Genomic DNA, 19,273 nt, shown 5'->3' with positions numbered 1-19,273 from the left:
CAGCGACTTGTATTTCTGTATCCCTGATTTTCCCGGAACATGTTTGTACTTCCTCCTTTCATCAATCAACTGAAGTATTTCTTCTGTTACCCATGGTTTCTTCGCAGCTACCTTCTTTGTACCCATGTTTTCCTTCCCAACTTCTGTGATGGCCCTTTTTAGAGATGTCCATTCCTCTTCAACTGTACTGCCTACTGCGCTATTCCTTATTGCTGTATCTATAGCGTTAGAGAACTTCAAACGTATCTCGCCATTCCTTAGTACTTCCGTATCCCACTTCTTTGCGTATTGATTCTTCCTGACTAATGTCTTGATCTTCAGCCTACTCTTCATCACTGCTATATTGTGATCTGAGTCTATATCTGCTCCTGGGTACGCCTTACAATCCAGTATCTGATTTCGGAATCTCTGTCTGACCATGATGTAATCTAACTGAAATCTTCCCGTATCTCCCAGCCTTTTCCAAGTATACCTCCTCCTCTTGTGATTCTTGAACAGGGTATTCGCTATTACTAGCTGAGACTTGTTACAGAACTCAATTAGTTCCGCAACAGAAGATTACAAATAATAAATGGCATGAACACGAGCCGTGCACGGCTCAGTATAAGCAATTGCAAACCTCTAAAACGATGCACTATTTTTTACCGGCAGTGTACTTGAATCGAACGTGCAAATAATCAATATAATACTACAAGCAACTGCTGACGACAACACAGCGAGACTTAAAGATAATTATTTATATATTTTGAACCAATATACAACTGTTTCAAGTACTCGTCCTTCCTTAGAAAGAATCCATGAAGTTTTACTAAATATTACGCAGTAACGCTGTTAGTCAACACTCAAAGAAACGTTAGTATAATCTGTATAATAAGTTTTGTGCCCCATTAACGTTTACGATAATATTGTTGTCCATGTACTAAGACATACCTGAAATACGCTTTATATGAAGGATATAAATTTCTTAGGCTACTGTTACACGTAAACGTTCTACAATTGCACAGTTCCTCGATGAATTAACTAATGTAAAAAATGGCAGGTTATGAAATTTGTCTACGCTGATCCAGAACGTCTTCACTTCCTGAAAGTGTAGCAGAAGGCTTGGTTAAAGCGGTGCTCAACTTGCATTTAGGTGGTGCACGGTTCGATTACCTGCTCGACGATCTAGGTTTGCTGTCCCTTGGTTTCCATAAAGTACTGCAGGTGAATAAGTCTTTTGTTTCAGCTATGCTGCGATTGCTTGGTAATATATTGCCTGAGCTTGGTGCACTTGCTAGGAGTGGAAGTTTCTGCGATTTCTCGCAGGAAGGTGATGAGCCTGTAATGCACTGCAGAGTACCGTTCGGTCAGCGGAAGGCTTTCACTGTGTCCCAAGGCCACGGAAAGGCCTGCTCCCAGCAGGCGGCCTGTTTTCGTGGGAAGTTCCTGCTCCCCGCAATGTCACTATGATCCGTTCTTGGTGCTCATTCACTGCTATGGGCGCGATGCCACCGGCCAATATAACGTGGGGTAGGGGAGGGTAGGGTAAAACCGGGTGTATGAGTCGAACCCGGTACGTCATGATCCCTGTGACTCTCGCTGACAGTCTTCTGGTAACCTACGGAACTACTAGCAGGCGCCATTTCGGGGATTTGGAGGCAATCGTCATCAGCGGATGACTGCTCGTCTTGCTTCTTGACTTGCATTGCAAAAGATACCAACCGATTTTCTCCATTTGCCTAATCTGGAGGAAGTTTGTAATATTCACACTTTCCTCTGTACTGTAGGATAGTTACAGTAAGACGATCATTTTGTTGGGTACTGAAATGGTCCCATAGTATTTGACCCTACCTTTGTATCGTGAATAAGACCGGCAGTATAAGCCACGGAAAAATACCGTTTCTATGCGCGACATTTCGGAACACATAAGGCAGCGCACGGTAGGCATGCGTACTGATAGCAGGTGTGGTATAACACTAAACACAAATATCATAAATTCACTGTTGGGGTCGTTACACCTTTCATAGAGAATTGTAACTGAAGTCACTGACATACCTGCCAATGGTGTGTATGTGTACGACGCTAATTTGACGTCCGACCAAGATTACAGGGCTCTTCACTTTTTCTCTGAGGCAGTGTATTTTCTCGTGTTGTCTCTGCAACTGAATACATTTAGAACTAAGTAATATGCATTAACATATATCGGTAACTTTTCTTCTAGAAATGGACAGGAATGTAGAGACTAGCGGGATGGTGCCCACGTCCCGCTGAAACATGACGTCATGTCGCAGGTGTTCCAATTGTGGCACAGGAAAATCTTGTAACATACCTATGTAATCACCACCGTTGACGGCAGACTCGATAAAAAAGAATGAACCAAAGATGCAATTTTGCATCAGTCCGATCCAAACATTGACAGTGGTACTGTCTCTTTACTTCAGTGCAACATAAGGATGCTGTGAACACCATACAGGGTGTTCGAAAATTCCTGTTAGAAACTTCTAGGACTTGTAGACGGCAGTGAGTGCTTAATGCTTTCAATAGGAACCCATGTCCGGAAACGTCGTACACCGAAGCTAGAGAGCGTCAAAGTTGTAGGGGACGGCGTTTCTACACTGCTGGCCATTAAAATTGGTACACCACGAAGATGACGTGCTACAGACGCGAAATTTAACCTAACAGGAAGAAGATGCTGTGATATGGAAATGATTAGCTTTTCAGAGCATTCACACAAGGCTGGCGCCGGTGGCGCCACCTACAACGTGCTGACATGAGGAAAGTTTCCAACCGATTTCTCATACACAAACAGCAGTTGACCGGCGTTGCCTACTGAAACGTTGTTGCGATGCCTCGTGTAAGGAGGAGAAATGCGTATCATCACGTTTCCGACTTTGATAAAGGTCGGATTGTAGCCTATCGCGATTGCGGTTTATCGTATCGCAACACTGCTGCTCGCGTTGGTCGAGATCCAATGACTGTTAGCAGAATATGGAATCGGCGGGTTCAGGAGGGTAATACGGAACGCCGTGCTGGACCCCAACGGCCTCGTATCACTAGCAGTCGAGATGACAGGCATCTTATCAGCATGGCTGTAACGGATCGTGCAGCCACGTCTCGATCCCTGAGTCAACAGAAGGGGACGTTTGCAAGACAACAACCATCTGCACGAACAGTTCGACGACGTTTGCAGCAGCATGGACTATCAGCTCGGAGACCATGGCTATGGTTACTCTTGACGCTGCATCACAGACAGGAGCGCCTGCGATGGTGTTCTCAACGATGAACCTCGGTGCACGAATGACAAACCGTCATTTTTTCGGATGAATCTAGGTTCTGTTTACAGCATCATGATAGTCGTATCTGTGTTTGGCGACATCGCGGTGAGCGCACATTGGAAGCGTGTATTCGTCATCCCCATACTGGTGTATCACCCGGCGTGATGGTATGGGGTGCCATTGGTTACACGTCTGACGGCACTTTGAACAGTGGACGTTACATTTCAGATGTGTTACGACCCGTGGCTCTACCCTTCATTCGATTCCTGCGAAGCCTACATTTCAGTAGGATAATGCATGACCGCATGTTGCAGGTCCTGTACGGGGCTTTCTGGATACAGAAAGTGTTCGACTGCTGCCCTGGCCAGCACATTCTCCAGATCTCTCATCAATTGAAAACTGCTGGTCAATGGTGGCCGAGCAACTGGCTCGTCACAATTCGCCAGTCACTAGTCTTCATGAACTGTGGAATCGTGTTGAAGCTGCATGGACAGCTGTACCTGTACACGCCATCCAAGCTCTGTTTGACTCAATGCCCAGGCGTATCAAGGCCGTTATTACGGCCAGAGGTGGTTGTTCTGAGTACTGATTTCTCAGGATTTATGCACCCAAAATCCGTGAAAATGTCATCACATGTGACGTCTTGTATAATATATTTGTCCAATGAATACCCGTTTATCATCTGCGTTTCTTTCTGGTGTAGCGATTTTAATGGCCAGAAGTGTAAATGTACGTGTCTACAGGGCAATTCTGTGATGATGTTACAAAATGTCTAGTATGATGGAAAAGGATTAATGTATCATTTTAAGAAACGGGTTCCACTACGGGAGACGAAAAAGTCGAAAGTTATAAACGAAAACTGTTATGATACCACTGGCAGTTGCTGATGACGATATTTTGTTCGTAGAACGCTCAAGTACGTGGTTATAGGTGCCCATAAAAATTCAAAATCTTTCCACTGTCCAGTTTCGCCCCTTTTCCGAATGAAGATGAAATGATGACAATAAAAACACCCACAAAACCACAAAAAAATCCGTGATTCGGAGGGAAATCGAACCGGGAAGTCCCTGATACAGAGGTGGCAACGCTAGCCTATAGGCCACAAGATGCGGACGTTTCTGACAGTGGAATACATGCAGTTGTACTGCCGTTGCTAAGATTCTAGGGCAGGCAACTTTCAATGGTCATAGTGTGGACTAAACAAAGAAAAAATATCCTGTAAACATGGGCTCTACAATGCATAGCCGAGGAGCTACACCACTAGTTCAGCTTTACTACTGTGAAAGACATCTCATCTACTGAACAAGTGCTCTCGGCTCTTAAGGTAAACATTTTACAGTACTTATTTACTAGACACTTTTTCTTGTTTTCGTTCATACTATCACCTCTGAAAGTTGCCTACCCTACAATCTTAGCAACACCAGTACCACTACATGAATTCCACTGTCAGAGATATTAGAACGGTTTTCGCTTATAACTTTCGACTCGTTCGTTTCCGTTTTAGGGACCTTTACCTGAAAATAATACATTTATCCCTTTTTTTGTCATCCTAGAAAATTTGTAGCATTATTGCGGTATCATCTTATACACTGAAGCGCCAAATGAACTGGTATAGGCATGCGTACTCAACTACAGAGGTATGTATACGGAGTTGCGGTGGGAAACGTCTATATAGGACAGCAAGTGTCTTGCGCAGTATTTAGTTCCGTTACTGCTGCTACAGTGGCAGGTTATCAAGATTTAAGTGAGACTGAATGTGGTGTCACAGTCGGCGCACGAGCAATGTGACGCATCATCTCCGAGGTAGCGATAAAGGTGGATCTTCCCGTACGACCTTTTCAAGAGTGTACAGTGAATATCAGGAATCCGGTAAACATCAAATCTCCGACATCCCTGCGGCCGGAAAAAGATACTGCTAGAACTGGTCCAACGACGACTGAAAAGACAATCAAATGACTCTGAGCACGATGGGACTTAAATTCTGAGGTCATCAGTCCCCTATAACTTACAACTACTTCAACCTAACTAACCTAAGGACATCGCACACTTCCATGCCGGCGGCAGGATTCGTACCTGCGACCGTAGCGGTCGCCCGGTTCCAGGTTGTAGCGCCTAGAGCCGCTCGGCCACCTCGGCCGTCGACGAATGAAGAGAAACGTTCACTGTGACAGAAGTGCAATCCTTCCGCAAATTTCTGCAGATTTCAGTGCTGGGCCGTCAAGTGCCAGCGTGTGAACCATTCAACAGAATGGGCTTTTGGAGCCGAAGGCCCACTCGTGTACCCTTGATGACTGCACGTCACAAAGCTTTACGCCTCGCCTGGGCCCGTCAACACCGACATTGGACTATTGGTGACTGGAAACGTTTTGCCTGGTCGGACGAGTCTCGTTTCAAACTGTATCGAGCGGATGAATGTGTACGGGTAATGAGACAACTTCATGAATCCATGGTCCCTGCGTATCAGCAGCTCGTGGAGGCTCTGTAACGGTGTGGGGCGTGTACAGTTGGAATGATGTGGGACCCCTGATATGTGTAGATACGACTCTGACACGTGAAACGTACGTAAGCGTGCTGTCTGATCATCTGCATCCATTCATGTCCATTTTGGATTCCGACGGACTTGGGGAATTCCAGCAGAACAATGCGACACCCCAAACATCCAGAATTTCTACAGAGTGACTCCAGGAACGCTCTTCTGAGTTTAAACACTTGAGCTGTCCAGTAAACTCCCCAGACATGAACATTATTGTGCATATTTGAGATGCCTTGCAACGTGCTGTTCAGAAGAGATATCGACCCCCTTTTACTCCTACGGTTTTGTGGACAGCCCTAAGGATTCATGGTGTCAATTCCCTCCAGCACAATTTCATACATTAGTCGAGTCCATGCCACGTCGTGTTGAGGCACTTCCGCGCGCCCTACACGATATTAGGCAGGTGTACCAGTTTCTTTGGCTCTTCATAGCATGTATGTGCATTTATAGTTACTCATGCCTATAACATCGACGCACTGCAACGTCGTTCGTGACATTTCTGGATAGGGGATTCCTATTCAAAATACTATGTACTCATTCCCCTCTGCATGACCTAGAAGATTGTAATGGAAATTTCCGACCACTGCGTATAAAAACGTTACGACAAGTTAAGTTGTCGGATACATGAAACGTTGCCTCATCCGACAAACAAAGCTTTTCACAAATGTAATTTTTTCGTGAATCTTGTATAGTACAGCGGCTGCAAGGTGTTTGCGCTGAAGTTCGGCCGTTGGTTTTAATGCCTAAAGCAAGTGTACCTCGCAGGGATGGAGTCGTGGCACTCGATTGGATATAGCCTTAGCGGGCTGGTTCACAGTCCTGGCCTGCAGAACTGGCTGGCTGGCGGTATGAGGGAAGACTGAGAGAGGGCGCGAATGGTACGTCGGCAACGAATGAGGCCGTGGCATACAGAGGGGTCGATGCTGGCTGCCAGGAACTTGGAGTGAATGTGGCAAGCGGCATGTGCGGAAACGTGTAGAGCAGGGGCGGGCAAACGTTGCACGCGGCTCATGACTGCACAGCGCTGCACGTGTGCTGCTCGCGTGCAGGCGTCGACCGGGGCTGTGGCGACAGCCGGCAGGTTGCGGCAGTGTAGTGCCAGGCTAAGCTGCGGACGTTGATGCGAAGCGAGCTCTATGTAGTGAACGTTGTATTTCAAGAAACGGAGAAGTGGAGATTTGCTATCTTTTAAAAAGTGATGGGAGAATCATTTTTTCTTTGTGCAAAAACGTGAAAATTCGGAATGTTTAATATGTGGCAGTATTCTCGCTGGTCAACGGAAGTTTAGTATTGAAGTCCATTATAATAAATTTCACAAGGACGAGTACAATTTATTGTCGAATTCTGAGCGGATGGGGAATTGGCTGAGCTTAAGAAGAGCGATCTGACGATACCAGATGAATCTGTCGTAGTTGGCCGGCCGGAGTGGCCGAGCGGTTCTAGGCACTACAGTCTGGAACCGCGCGACCGCTATGGTCGCAGGTTCGAATCCTGCCTCGGGCATGGATGTGTGTGATGTCCTTAGGTTAGTTAAGTTTAAGTATTTCTAAGTTCTAGGGGACTGATGACCACAGCAGTTAAGTCCCATAGTGCTCAGAGCCATTTGAATTTGTCGTAGTTGCTGTTGTTTTATGGAGCACTGTTTTGAAGATTTCAGGACGACAACAATAATTGCCCAGTGGTATGTGCAAGTTATAAGACTGCGCTTAATATAGCGAGAGCTGGAAAACCATTTGCTGAATTAATAAGTCTCGGTTAAGAGCAAAAATCTGTGATTAAAATTTACGTAACTGTTTGTGTTTGTATGTAGAAATTTTGTTCCAGATGTTAAACGTATTGTAATCTCCACCTGTGATAATTAAATAAAACGTATCGTAGGTAATAGGTACTCTGTCAAACCATGATTTCCTTCAAGCACTCCTACTAACCTTATTCATTCACTCAATAAAGCAAGCTAGGAAACAAAACGCATTACAGAGGAAGGAGCGGACAGAAGGTATGGTGGGGATGGGAGATAAGCGGGTGGCCAGCTTGCCCCTGTGTGCACGCGGAACACCTGTTAACTGCACTCGTGCAAGTGCACCGCACACGTGCAGGATTCCTGCCCGCCCCTGGTGTACAGGGACCGTGCCCTGATCGGGGTGGTTGCTGCCTTTGTATTGGCGCGTGTGGTGTCTGGACGCCGATATCGCCGCTGGGAGGAGCGAAAACCTTCAGGTACTCACTTCCATTCAGAACTAATCGGCGACCCTTCAAATGTAAAGGATAACGTACCGCCGTGGTTTCAAGTTCTAGTGGAGCTCATGGACAATAATTCTACCATATGCTTAGGGGTAATAAACCGACGCTTAAGACAGCCAATGTTTCGAAGCACCATAATATGTATAGTTAAAATATTATGTAGTTCTGACTGTTTGACAGATCGCTGTGTCATCACAAGCGTAATGTTCCACCTTGAGTTTGGTGGGCGTTATTGATGTCCCAGGAACAATATTAAATGCCTGACTTGTGCTTAAGTTCCCAGTTTCGTGTAATTTAAATTGAAATCCATTGCTAATGTGTATGGACACTGTCTGTGAGCACCAATGTAGGAACGTAACTCTCACTTCCCTCAAGTGGAATTGGTTTGTACCCCATTTGTAATTGTTCATCCTTGTGTTTGACAATTTATTGATTTAGAATTTTAGTCTGTTGTGCTTCCGTCCTTGTCAACTCCCCACCGACGGCGAGAGCTTGGAGCAATTCTCCGCTGCCATGGCAGGCGCCGTTCTCTCAGAAACAGACCGACCGACCTGTCGGCGTCAGAATAGGCCGAGCCGCCTCGTATTGGTCTGCTGACTGTTCGAGGCCGGAGCTGCAAAACAACATTACTTTACTGTGTGTGCATTACTTTCCTGAGCTCATCTTGATTCGTTCGGATGGCTGTTCGGAGCTTACTTCACACTGACCTGTTGATATTTAATTAATTACTTGTTCAGCGCCGTGGTTCGGTTTGATCTTACATATTTTTCAACGTAAATCGCTATTTGTTAAAGACTTCGCATTGCTGCACGTTTCTTACTATCAGTTCTTAACCAGAAAGTTGGTAACAGAGTTTTGTAAGTGCTAGACACAAATTTTTCTAAAATTGCAAATATTAACCAAATGTTTTTTGAAAAGATGGACTGTTATTGATAAATGGTTTAGTAACATCAGGTGGGAATTATTCTAAAATTGCAAATTTCGTTTATATTGTATTGAAAAGATAAACTTTTATTGACAGATAGTTTAGTAAGCGCTAGGGCATATTTTCTTAAATATAAAATTTATTGAAATTCTGACCTTACTGTGTGTTCTGATGTATTTTTCTTAACTACAGATTGTTTGCTGTGTTATCAGCATTTCATTCAAGTATTTCATGCAGGAAGAAATTTGCTTTGTTGTGTTCATACATTCACTGGCTAAACTTGTACGGATAAATTGTCATCATGCAAACTGTGAATGACGTTGATGTTGCTGGGCTAGCCCTCCCACTTTACGGCTTTGTGTTCAGACCTTCTCCACCTAGCCGGCCGGTGTGGCCGAGCGGTTCTAGGCACTACAGTCTGGAACTGCGCGACTGCTACGGTCACAGGTTCGAATCCTGCCTCGGTCATGGATGTGCGTGATGTCCTTACGTTAGTTAGGTTTAAGTAGTTCTAAGTTCTAGGGGATTGATGACCTCAGACGTTAAGTCCCATAGTGCTCAGAGCCAGCCTTCTCAACTTATCCCTATAACCGTCATTGCAAGGATGTAGCCGTAACCTCTTAACGCAAGACATGGTGCGTTGTTCACTGTCTGATTTCCAACTCTCTGTGCGACATAGGCACCGATTTTGTCGCACTTCTTGCCACCTGCCGTGCCTTGTTCACGTTGACGTCTGAAACAGATGGGCCACCCGCCTCCTTTTTGTGGTGAAAACTACCTGTCTGCATAGATGACGTAGGCCAAACCCGAATAATTTGTCGGTATGGTAGTTGCATTCCATACTGTCCTCGAAAGTTTCGTTGCACCTGGGTATCCGACGTCGTCTGAATGGACAGGCTGAGCTCTTTCCTGTGGAGTCCGCATCTTATCAGGTATAAAAGTGTGAAAACGGAATTTGTTTGCAATAATTATACGTCTGTTGTTTGAAACTGACAAACAATATTTTATTCAAAATAATCTCCATTGATATTTATACACCCTCCCACTTCTCCGGAAGGCTATGAATGCCACAGTTCTTCATTTGAGGTGAACCAGTCAGCCAACCATTTTCTTACATTTTCATACACATTGAAGCATTGTTCAGTGAGAGCGTGTCCCAGTGATGCAAACAGATAACGAGATGGGGCCAAGTCTGGAGAATAAGCTGCATACCCTAGTATTTCCCAAATGAAAGCCTCGATCGTTTCCTTAACCCATTTTGCTGCGTGTGATGAGGCGTTATCATGGAGCAATATGACACTGTATTGCCTATTTCCATATTCCGGTCGTTCTTCACGTAATGCTTGATTTCAATCGACCATTTGCTGTTGGTAGCGATCAGTGGTAACGATTTCACCAGGTTTTAGCAACTCATAGTAGATGACACCCTTCTGATCCGACCAAACACAGAGCATTGTCCTCTTTCCCAAGCAATTTGGCCTTGCAGTGGATGTCGGTGGTTTGCCCGGATTAACCTACGATTTACGACGCTTAGAAATCTCAAAATACGTCCACTTTCCATCATCGATGGAGAAACGCCTTTCTTTTGTATCTGTAGAGCAGAATTTCACAAGTAGTCTTTTGATTTTCTAGCTATCTTTCATTCAGTTCATGCGGAACCCATTTTTCGACTTTCTGCACCTTTCCCATAGCGTTCAACCCCAAGAGAAATGGCTTTGTGCGTCACATTCAATTGTTCCGAGAGGTCTGTTGGATTTGAGTATCATTTTCATCCATTGAGGTCTGTAATTCGTTCTCTTCGAAATTTCTTGGTGGTTTCGGTCGTTTCTAACTCAAAATCACCACTTCTGAATTTTCCCAAGTGCATGTTCGTCGAAGGCTTCGACAAGCAATCGACGCGATTGTGCAGCATTTCAAATGATAACTGAAAACCGGTGCTGTACGCAAATCGTAGTTAGCAGGCTTAAAACTCGACGTGTTTACGAGTCTGAAATGGATATCTATGTAGGGAACTTGGGTTCGTGTGTGTTGACATTTGTCGTCAGCCGTTGCAGGAAACAGCTGTGCTGCAGACGCTATCACACGGGACCCACACTGACGGTTAGCAGGATCTATGGGGAAATTCCGGTTAACAATTTTCGAGTTACCCTATCTCTCGTTGAAAGCAATCTGTTAATATCCAGTATGTCTTCAACATTTCTCGGTCCTGTCAGCAACTGTATAAAAATGAATTTTAATTACCAACAGCCTCCGTTGCACCGTTTACCTCGAATTTACCTAGGTTTCAGTCGGGACAACGCAACCTTCTTCAGAATGACAGTGACTACCGCTTGTCCATAGTGGACATCGTCAAGCTAAAACTACAGATCCATAAATTATCGTCAGACTTTAAAAACATATTTGAAACTGAATTTTTTGGACCCATCTATGAAGTTGTCTACTAGTTATATAAGAATATGCAGCTACCTAATTAATATTTCATTATTATATAGGTTAGTAGCATAAATTGTTAATATTTGGATATTGAACACCTTGAACATGCACACAGATGGTCTACTGATATTCGGTATGCACGTTATAGAGTTTAGAAAGGTTTCAACACTTGATTTAATTAGTGGATAATAACTTCGTCGGTCAATAGCATGTACGTGTAGTAACCGGAATGACGATCACCAAGTCACTACCGCTTTACAGAAAATCCTTCAATATGACCTATTGTGGTCAATACTACGTGTATAAGATAGTAGTGATGCCACCACCTAGTCATACACAACTTTTTATTAACTTAATTAATGGCAGTCATATCCATGTAAGTATCACGAGAGGGTAACGTCACCTTGCCACAATCTACTGGATACGAAGTTTTGGTTCAGACTAGCCGGATCAGTTTGAATTGGTCTTACTCAATAACGTTTAAAGGTGTCCTTGGACCGTTGCTCGCCAAATCACAATTTAACCATTTTCCCGTCAACCTCCTATAATTTAGACTAGTTCTTTAAGTACATATTGACCTATGTCGGTCAATTATTTTAAGTCTGTTGACCGGAGCGATGTTCACCAAGTCACACTTATGCTTCGAGCATAATTGGCCTATGTCGGTCAATAGTTTTAAGTGTGTACACTGGAGCGATGTTGGCCAAGTCACACTTTAGCTTTGAACATAATTTCTCTGTCATTCCCTAAGTTCAGTGGTAGTGGTCACCAGACCCGAATTATGATGGCAGTGGTCCACACACAGTTTTCACAATATGTGTGTGGATCACCTCCATGAAGGCAAATTGAGTACCCATAGCCGCCACATCATCCCCTACTATAGTGTTTTCTGTAACTCATAACCATAACTTCGTCAAGAAGCTCAATAGGTACGTGCATTAGTTTTTGGCTTGATTCTAGACCATTTCAGGTCAAATATACTAATCTTGAATAATGATTTTACATGGCCCGTCTTGCCGGATGTTACAGATTAGATATAGACTTGTTCATAAGTTCAGTCATGACCATTTGTGTGCTAAGTCAATAGGATGTTCATGCGTTGTAACCATAGCTAAGCAAGTGCTTAACAATTACGTCTTAAAAATTTCTAGACCTAGTCATAATAATCACGATGTGGCCTTTATATTGTCCTTCCCACTCCTAAGTTCTTTTTACGTGATTAAACTTCGTGCTTAAGCACAAAAATTTCCCTAGGCAGGCCATACCTTGTAAGCATATGATGTCTTTCTTATATCATGACCAATGAATACTTCACAAATGTTATCACAGTCGATCTAAGTACGTTCTGCACAGGATGACATATACGCCCTTTTCCTCAGCTATACCTTTTATTTCACTTTACTAGTAAATTAAAGGTCAGGAGTTAAGTTCGCGTCTTGTCCCTACAAGTAACTATTATACAGTTTATGCGCAGGCGCAAGGTATTGTGTCCACCAAGGAGGGCCTCATGACGCTACAGTCAGTTCCAGTACAGCACTCGTGGCTGCCGCATCGCGGTCGCGAAGTGGGGCCGAGGCAGTTTCAGATAAGTTTTTACAGTCTGACGACAATTTTTGGGTTTGTAGTTTTAGCTTGACGATGTCCACTATGGACAAACGGTAGTTACTGTTATTCTGAAGAAGGTTGGGTTATCCCGACTGAAACCAAGGTACATTGTAGGTAAACGGTGCAACGGAGGCTATTGGTAATTAAAATTAATATCCAGTATTGTTGCTGCGCCCTGGTAAAAATTGCCGCAGCGCGTAGAGTGAAGCAGTCGCCCTCCGTTTCTGGCGGTGGCGCCGCTGTGGCAATCGCAGCTTTGGTGTCTCCCTCTGGTGGGAAAGGGGAAAGGTAGGCGTTCACGTGCATTTAAGGGGCGCTATAAGCTCGCCAGCCAGTCAGTCTGAGCCAGTCAGTCTGGGGTCAGTCTGGGTCAGTCTCTCGTCCCCAGCTTGCTAGTCTGTCTTTCGCCCGTAGTTGTGAGGCAGCTAGTGTCTGTCTGTCGTCCGGAGTGCTAGTATGTCTTTCGTTCGGATCAACCTTTAAAGTCTTTGGACTCCGCCAGTAAGAGATCTCAGCAAGTGGTCGCCCGGTCGGGGCTTAGTTCCTGCAACTGACTCTGCGGGTTGGGCCGCCAATCTGCTCGAGTTTGCTCAGGCATTGGTCAAGGCGGTTGGATCGATTGGTTGGTCGGTCGCGCATTAAGACACAAGATGACTTGTCCGCCTTGAGCGTCGACACATGTGAAGTCGCCACGTGAGTCTAGTTGGCCGCGCCGTATAGAAAGGAGTAGTGGATTCGCGGTCGACACGAGAACAACAGGAATCAACCTACGGCATCGGTCTGGCCGGTGCGAGCTGCGACGCCGTGAGACGGGAGATCGGCGCACCTTCCTGCGTCCGTTAAAGCGGCTGGCAGCGGACGGTTCGGGAGAGAGATTTGGGGGTGCTGCGCCAGGTCTTCTCCAGAAATCGCAGTTTATTAGAAGTTAAGTATTTGCTGATATGTTGTTTCATTTACTTGTTAAATTCTACTTGTTTTCTTGGTGAGGTCACCAGCCGTTTTGTTTTGGGGTCGTTCCACCATTCTTCTCCGTTTGCCCACCCGCGGGAAGGTGGTTGCTTATGAATTTGGTGGTCCGTTTTCCTTTGTTAAGTAGGGGCGGGTTAGAGCAACCTGCGGTTCGGGTTGTTCGGTAATCTCCCTGTCAATCTACCTTACGTTAGTAGCTGCCTCTGTCGTGTTTGTAGGATTTGGTGTGTTAACGAATTTACTGCCTAATACCTGAAACATGTTTTGATCTTTGGAAACTTTGATATTGTTGCCTATGGTCTTGAGAGGCGGTATCTGTGTACTGTAGAGCATCTTAACTATTGTAGAAGTTTACATAAGACTGCAGTTCATGGGCTTTTATTTAAACGGTCATTTTAATATATAACGTTGCCGCCCTGCGACCGTAAAACTTTTAAGAAAAGTTAAAATGAAGTTGCACCTTGGGTAGCAAAGTTAATATTTTAATTTTAGTATTTTGTACCATTTCCATCCCTCCTACGGGGTGCATAGTTTGTGTGCGTGTGTGAATTGTTAAAACTTTTAGTTTAAAGTAATCTGGTGTGTTGCAGATTTGCACCAGTCTAGTCTTTCGGAGGTCGTTGTGAACGGTCGCAGCTACGGCTGTGTCAAGAGGGAGCAGCAAGGTTCTCAGCCCGAAAGCTCATACAGTGAAAAATTTGTTTCTTTCTGGCTCTGAATAAATTGTAACTTGATATTTAGAGGGTGCTTTCTGATTATAATTGTAAATCTGTTTCCGTTAAAAAATGCTTAAGACACCATTAAAGTGAATAAATTACCATTCGGTAAAAAGGAATTTGCTTATGATTTCATCAGTTACTCCCTGGCAACTACTTCTACGCTCACATAGTGTGATTTAATGTGTTAATGTTCTTGATGAGTCGCCGGCCGGAGTGGCCGAGCGGTTCTATGCGCTTCAGTCTGGAACCACGCGACATCTACGGTCACAGATTCGAATCCTGCCTCGGGCATGGATGTGTGGAATATCATTAGGTTAGTTAAGTTTAAGTAGTTCTAAGTTCTAGGGGACTGAAAACCTCAGATGTTAAGTCCCATAGTGCTGGAAGCCATTTTCTTGATGAATCGCTAGTAAATAAAATAAATTCTTAAGAAAATTGTGGTGTCACCGCCAGACACCACACTTGCTAGGCGGTAGCCTTTAAATCGGCGGCGGTCCGTTAGTATACGTCGGACCCGCGTGTCGCCACTATCAGTGATTGCAGACCGAGCGCCGCCACACGGCAGGTCTAGTCAAGAGAGACTCCCTAGAACTCGCCCCACTTGTACAGCCGACTTTGCTAGCGATGGTTCACTGTCTACATACGTTCTCATTTGCAGAGACGCCAGTTTAGCATAGCCTTCAGCTACGTCATTTGCTACGACCTAGCAAGGCGCCATATTCAGTTAGTATTGATATTGATATTTTGAATCATGTACCTTCAAGAGCGACGCTCATCATTAATGGATTAAAGTTATCAAACTAATGACGTCCGCTTTCTGAATACTAATTCCTTGTCATGTTCGAGGCTCCACGTCAGTATAGTCCTTCCCTCCTCACGCCAGCCTACGTGAACTAAAACGCGTGTATTTCGGCCTCCTCTGGTAACACGGTGTTGGCTCTTCTGCCAACACAACAAATATTCTTTGAAACTAAATCACGGTTCAGTTGTGTTATTAAAGTACGAAGTTGTACTTACAGGGCTATTACAAATGATTGAAGCGATTTCATAAATTCACTGTAGCTCCATTCGTTGACATATGGTCACGACACACTACAGATACGTAGGAAAACTCATAAAGTTTTGTTCGGCTGAAGCCGCACTTCAGGTTTCTGCCGCAGAGCGCTCGTGAGCGTAGTGAGACAAAATGGCGACAGGAGCCGAGAAAGCGTATGTCGTGCTTGAAATGCACTCACATCAGCCAGTCATAACAGTGCAACGACACTTCAGGACGAAGTTCAACAAAGATCCACCAACTGCTAACTCCATTCGGCGATGGTATGCTCAGTTTAAAGCTTCTGGATGCCTCTGTAAGGGGAAATCAACGGGTCGGCCTGCAAGTTTCACGCGTAGCCCGCGGAAGTCGACGAATAAAGCGAGCAGGGAGCTAAACGTACCACAGGCGACGGTTTGGAAAATCTTACGGAAAAGGCTAAAGCAGAAGCCTTACCGTTTACAATTGCTACAAGCCCTGACACCCGATGACAAAGTCAAACGCTTTGAATTTTCGGCGCGGTTGCAACAGCTCATGGAAGAGGATGCGTTCAGTGCGAAACTTGTTTTCAGTGATGAAGCAACATTGTTTCTTAATGGTGAAGTGAACAGACACAGTGTGCGAATCTGGGCGGTAGAGAATCCTCACGCATTCGCGCAGCAAATTCGCAATTCACCAAAAGTTAACGTGTTTTGTGCAATCTCACGGTTTAAAGTTTACGGCCCCTTTTTCTTCTGCGAAAAAAACCTTACAGGAGACGTGTATCCGGACATGCTGGAAAATTGGCTCATGCCACAACTGGAGACCGACAACGCCGACTTCACCTTTCAACAGGATGGTGCTCCACCGCACTTCCATCATGATGTTCGGCATTTCTTAAACAGGAGATTGGAAAACCGATGGATCGGTCGTGGTGGAGATCACGATCAGCAATTCATGTCATGGTCTCCACGCTCTCCCGACTTAACCCCATGCGATTTCTTCCTGTGGGGTTATGTGAAAGATTCAGTGTTTAAACCTCCTCTACCAAGAAACGTGCCAGAGCTGCGAGCTCACATCAACGACGCTTTCGAACTCATTGATGGGTACATACTGCGCCGAGTGTGGGAGGAACTTGATTATCGGCTTGATGTCTGCCGAATCACTAAAGGGGCACATATCGAACATTTGTGAATGCCTAAAAAAACTTTTTGAGTTTTTGTATGAGTGTGCAAAGCATTGTGAAAATATCTCAAATAATAAAGTTATTGTAGAGCTGTGAAATCGCTTCAATCATTTGTAATAACCCTGTATAATTTATGGATGTCCTGTACTTTGCCCACCGTGAGCTTAATGGTACACTCACGAGCAGAAGTTTCCAGTCCGAGCGGGCGACATTCAGTTTGAACGATTGTATTTTGAGCGCAACAGCAATGCTGTTTAAGAGCTGTTCATCGGCTGTCCACAGTAACTGCGTACAGAGGTCCGCCGTCAGAGCGGAATTAGAGCCCTCGGCAGGCCAGCGCAGCCGTTAACCGCCGACAGCGGTGGTCGGTCGCACAGTAGCGGCAGTTTGCGTCGGCGCCCGCGGCACTTCCTGCCTTCCGTGCGCTTCGCGGGGCATCGCTCAGCCGGCGCCGCTATCGCAGTCCGCGCTGCTAATCCTCTACTGCGTCCGCGTAATGAATGCGCGCGCCGCGGACGTAACGCACCGCCGGCGCGGGAGCACGCACGCGCGTGCGCGCCGGTCGCCGCCGGTAATGCGTTTCGGATAACCAGCGCGCCGCGCCGCTGTGCGTGCGTTCCGAAGGTCGACGGGAGGTTGACGGCGGCGGCGCAAAACACAGCCGAAGCTGCGAGTCCGGGCGTCGTTGGAAGTAATCGCTTCCCCGGCGCGCTACCGTTCGCAGGGTGGCAGTGCGAACTCAGCAGTGGGCGCGCGCCCGGCGAGACGCTTGTCATCAGCATTTAGGGGTAATTCCGGCAGATATTGGAACTCGTATCTCAGGAGTTAGGGGCGGTCAGCACTTGCTGATGCTGCGGCGCGGCGTCCTGTGGCGCTCGTAAGCCGCCGCCCTTTATGGAGCCCTTAAGTCTCGCCCCGCTGTCGCGCTCTCGCGACGCCGGCGACGCCCGACGCCACTTGTGAGAGAGGGCGGGCATCCCCCGAGCCCAGCTCTCGGAGCGCGGGATTTTCCATCTGCAAGTCATATCTTCGGATTTGAGTCTTACAATCTTTGCCTCCGAGGCGAAAAGTCCGTACTTGTAAAGTACACGCTCCAATCTACATCTACATGGGTACTCTGCAAATCACATTTTCCAGCCTGGCAGAGGGTTAATCGAACCACCTTGACAATTCCCTATTATTCCAATCTCATATAGCACGCGATTGGGGTAAAGTGTGGCAGCTAACTCTAAATATAGATAAATGTAAATTAATGCAGATGAATTGGAAAAAGAATCCCGTGATGTTTCAATACTCCATTAGTAGTATAGCACTTGACACAGTCACGTCGATTAAATATTTGGGCGTAACATTGCAGAGCGATATGAAGTGGGACACCCATGTAATGGTAGTTCTGGGGAAGTCGGATAGTCGTCTTCGGTTCATTGGTAGAATTTTGGGAATATGTGGTTCATCTGTAAAGGAGATCGCTTATAAAACACTAATACGACCTATTCTTGAGTACTGCTCGAGCGTTTGGGATCCCTATCAGGTCGGATTGAGGGAGGACATAGAAGCAATTCAGAGGCGAGCTGCTAGATTTGTTACTTGTAGGTTCATCATCACGCGAGTGTTACGGAAATGCTTCAGAAAGTCGGGTTGGAGTCTCTGGAGGAAAGAAGGCGTTCTTTTCGTGAATCGCTACTGAGGAAATTTAGAGAACCCGCATTTGAGGCTGACTGCAGTACAATTTTACTACCGCCAACTTATATCTCGCGAAAAGATCGCAAAGGTAAGAGAGATTAGGGCTCGTACAGAGGCATATAGGCAGTCATTTTTCTCTCGTTCTGTTTGGGACTGGAAGAGGGAGAGAAGATGCTAGTTATGGTACGAGGTACCCTCCGCCACGCACCGTATGGTGGATTGCGGAGTATGTAAGTACATGTAGATGTAGATGGAAAGAACAAACACTTACATCTTTTCGTGCGAGCTCTGATTTCCCTTATTTTATCATGGTGATGGTTTCTCCCGATGTAGGTAGGTGTGGCCGAGCAGTTCTAGGCGTTTCAGTCCGGCACCGCGCTGCTGCAGCGGTCGCAGGTTCGAATCCTGCCTCGGGCATCGATGTGTGTGATGTCCGTAGGTTAGTTAGGTTTAAGTAGTTCTACGTCTAGGGGACTGATGACCTCAGATTTTAAGTCCCATAGTGCTTAGAGCAATTTGAACCATTTTTGAAAATATTTTCGCATTCGGAGGAGAAAGTTGGTGGCTGGAATTTCGTGAGAAGATTCCTCCGTAACGAAAAACGCCTTTGGTTTACTGATGTCCATCCCAAATCCTGCATCATTTGAACTACGCCCTCTGCCCTGTTTCGTGCTGCTCTTCCTTGAACTTTTTCGATATACTCCGTAAATCTT

The 19,273-nt window shown here is 45.6% G+C and overlaps 1 protein-coding gene across 1 annotated transcript in view; it reads right to left on the bottom strand.

Moving 5' to 3' along the window:
* LOC124613819 (lachesin-like) overlaps positions 1–17,659 on the bottom strand; it is a 232,469-nt gene extending 214,810 nt beyond the window's left edge. Inside the window, exon 1 of the mRNA XM_047142542.1 lies at positions 17,425–17,659. Within this exon, the coding sequence (XP_046998498.1) occupies positions 17,425–17,659 (235 nt within the window). The remainder of the gene's footprint in view (positions 1–17,424) is intronic.
* Between the last annotated feature and the right edge of the window lie 1,614 nt (positions 17,660–19,273).

The sequence above is a fragment of the Schistocerca americana genome, chromosome 4, assembly GCF_021461395.2.
Source record: "Schistocerca americana isolate TAMUIC-IGC-003095 chromosome 4, iqSchAmer2.1, whole genome shotgun sequence".
Lineage (NCBI taxonomy): Eukaryota > Metazoa > Arthropoda > Insecta > Orthoptera > Acrididae > Schistocerca > Schistocerca americana.
Note: the sequence above shows the minus strand (reverse complement) of the source record. Positions and strands in the feature narration are given on the sequence as shown.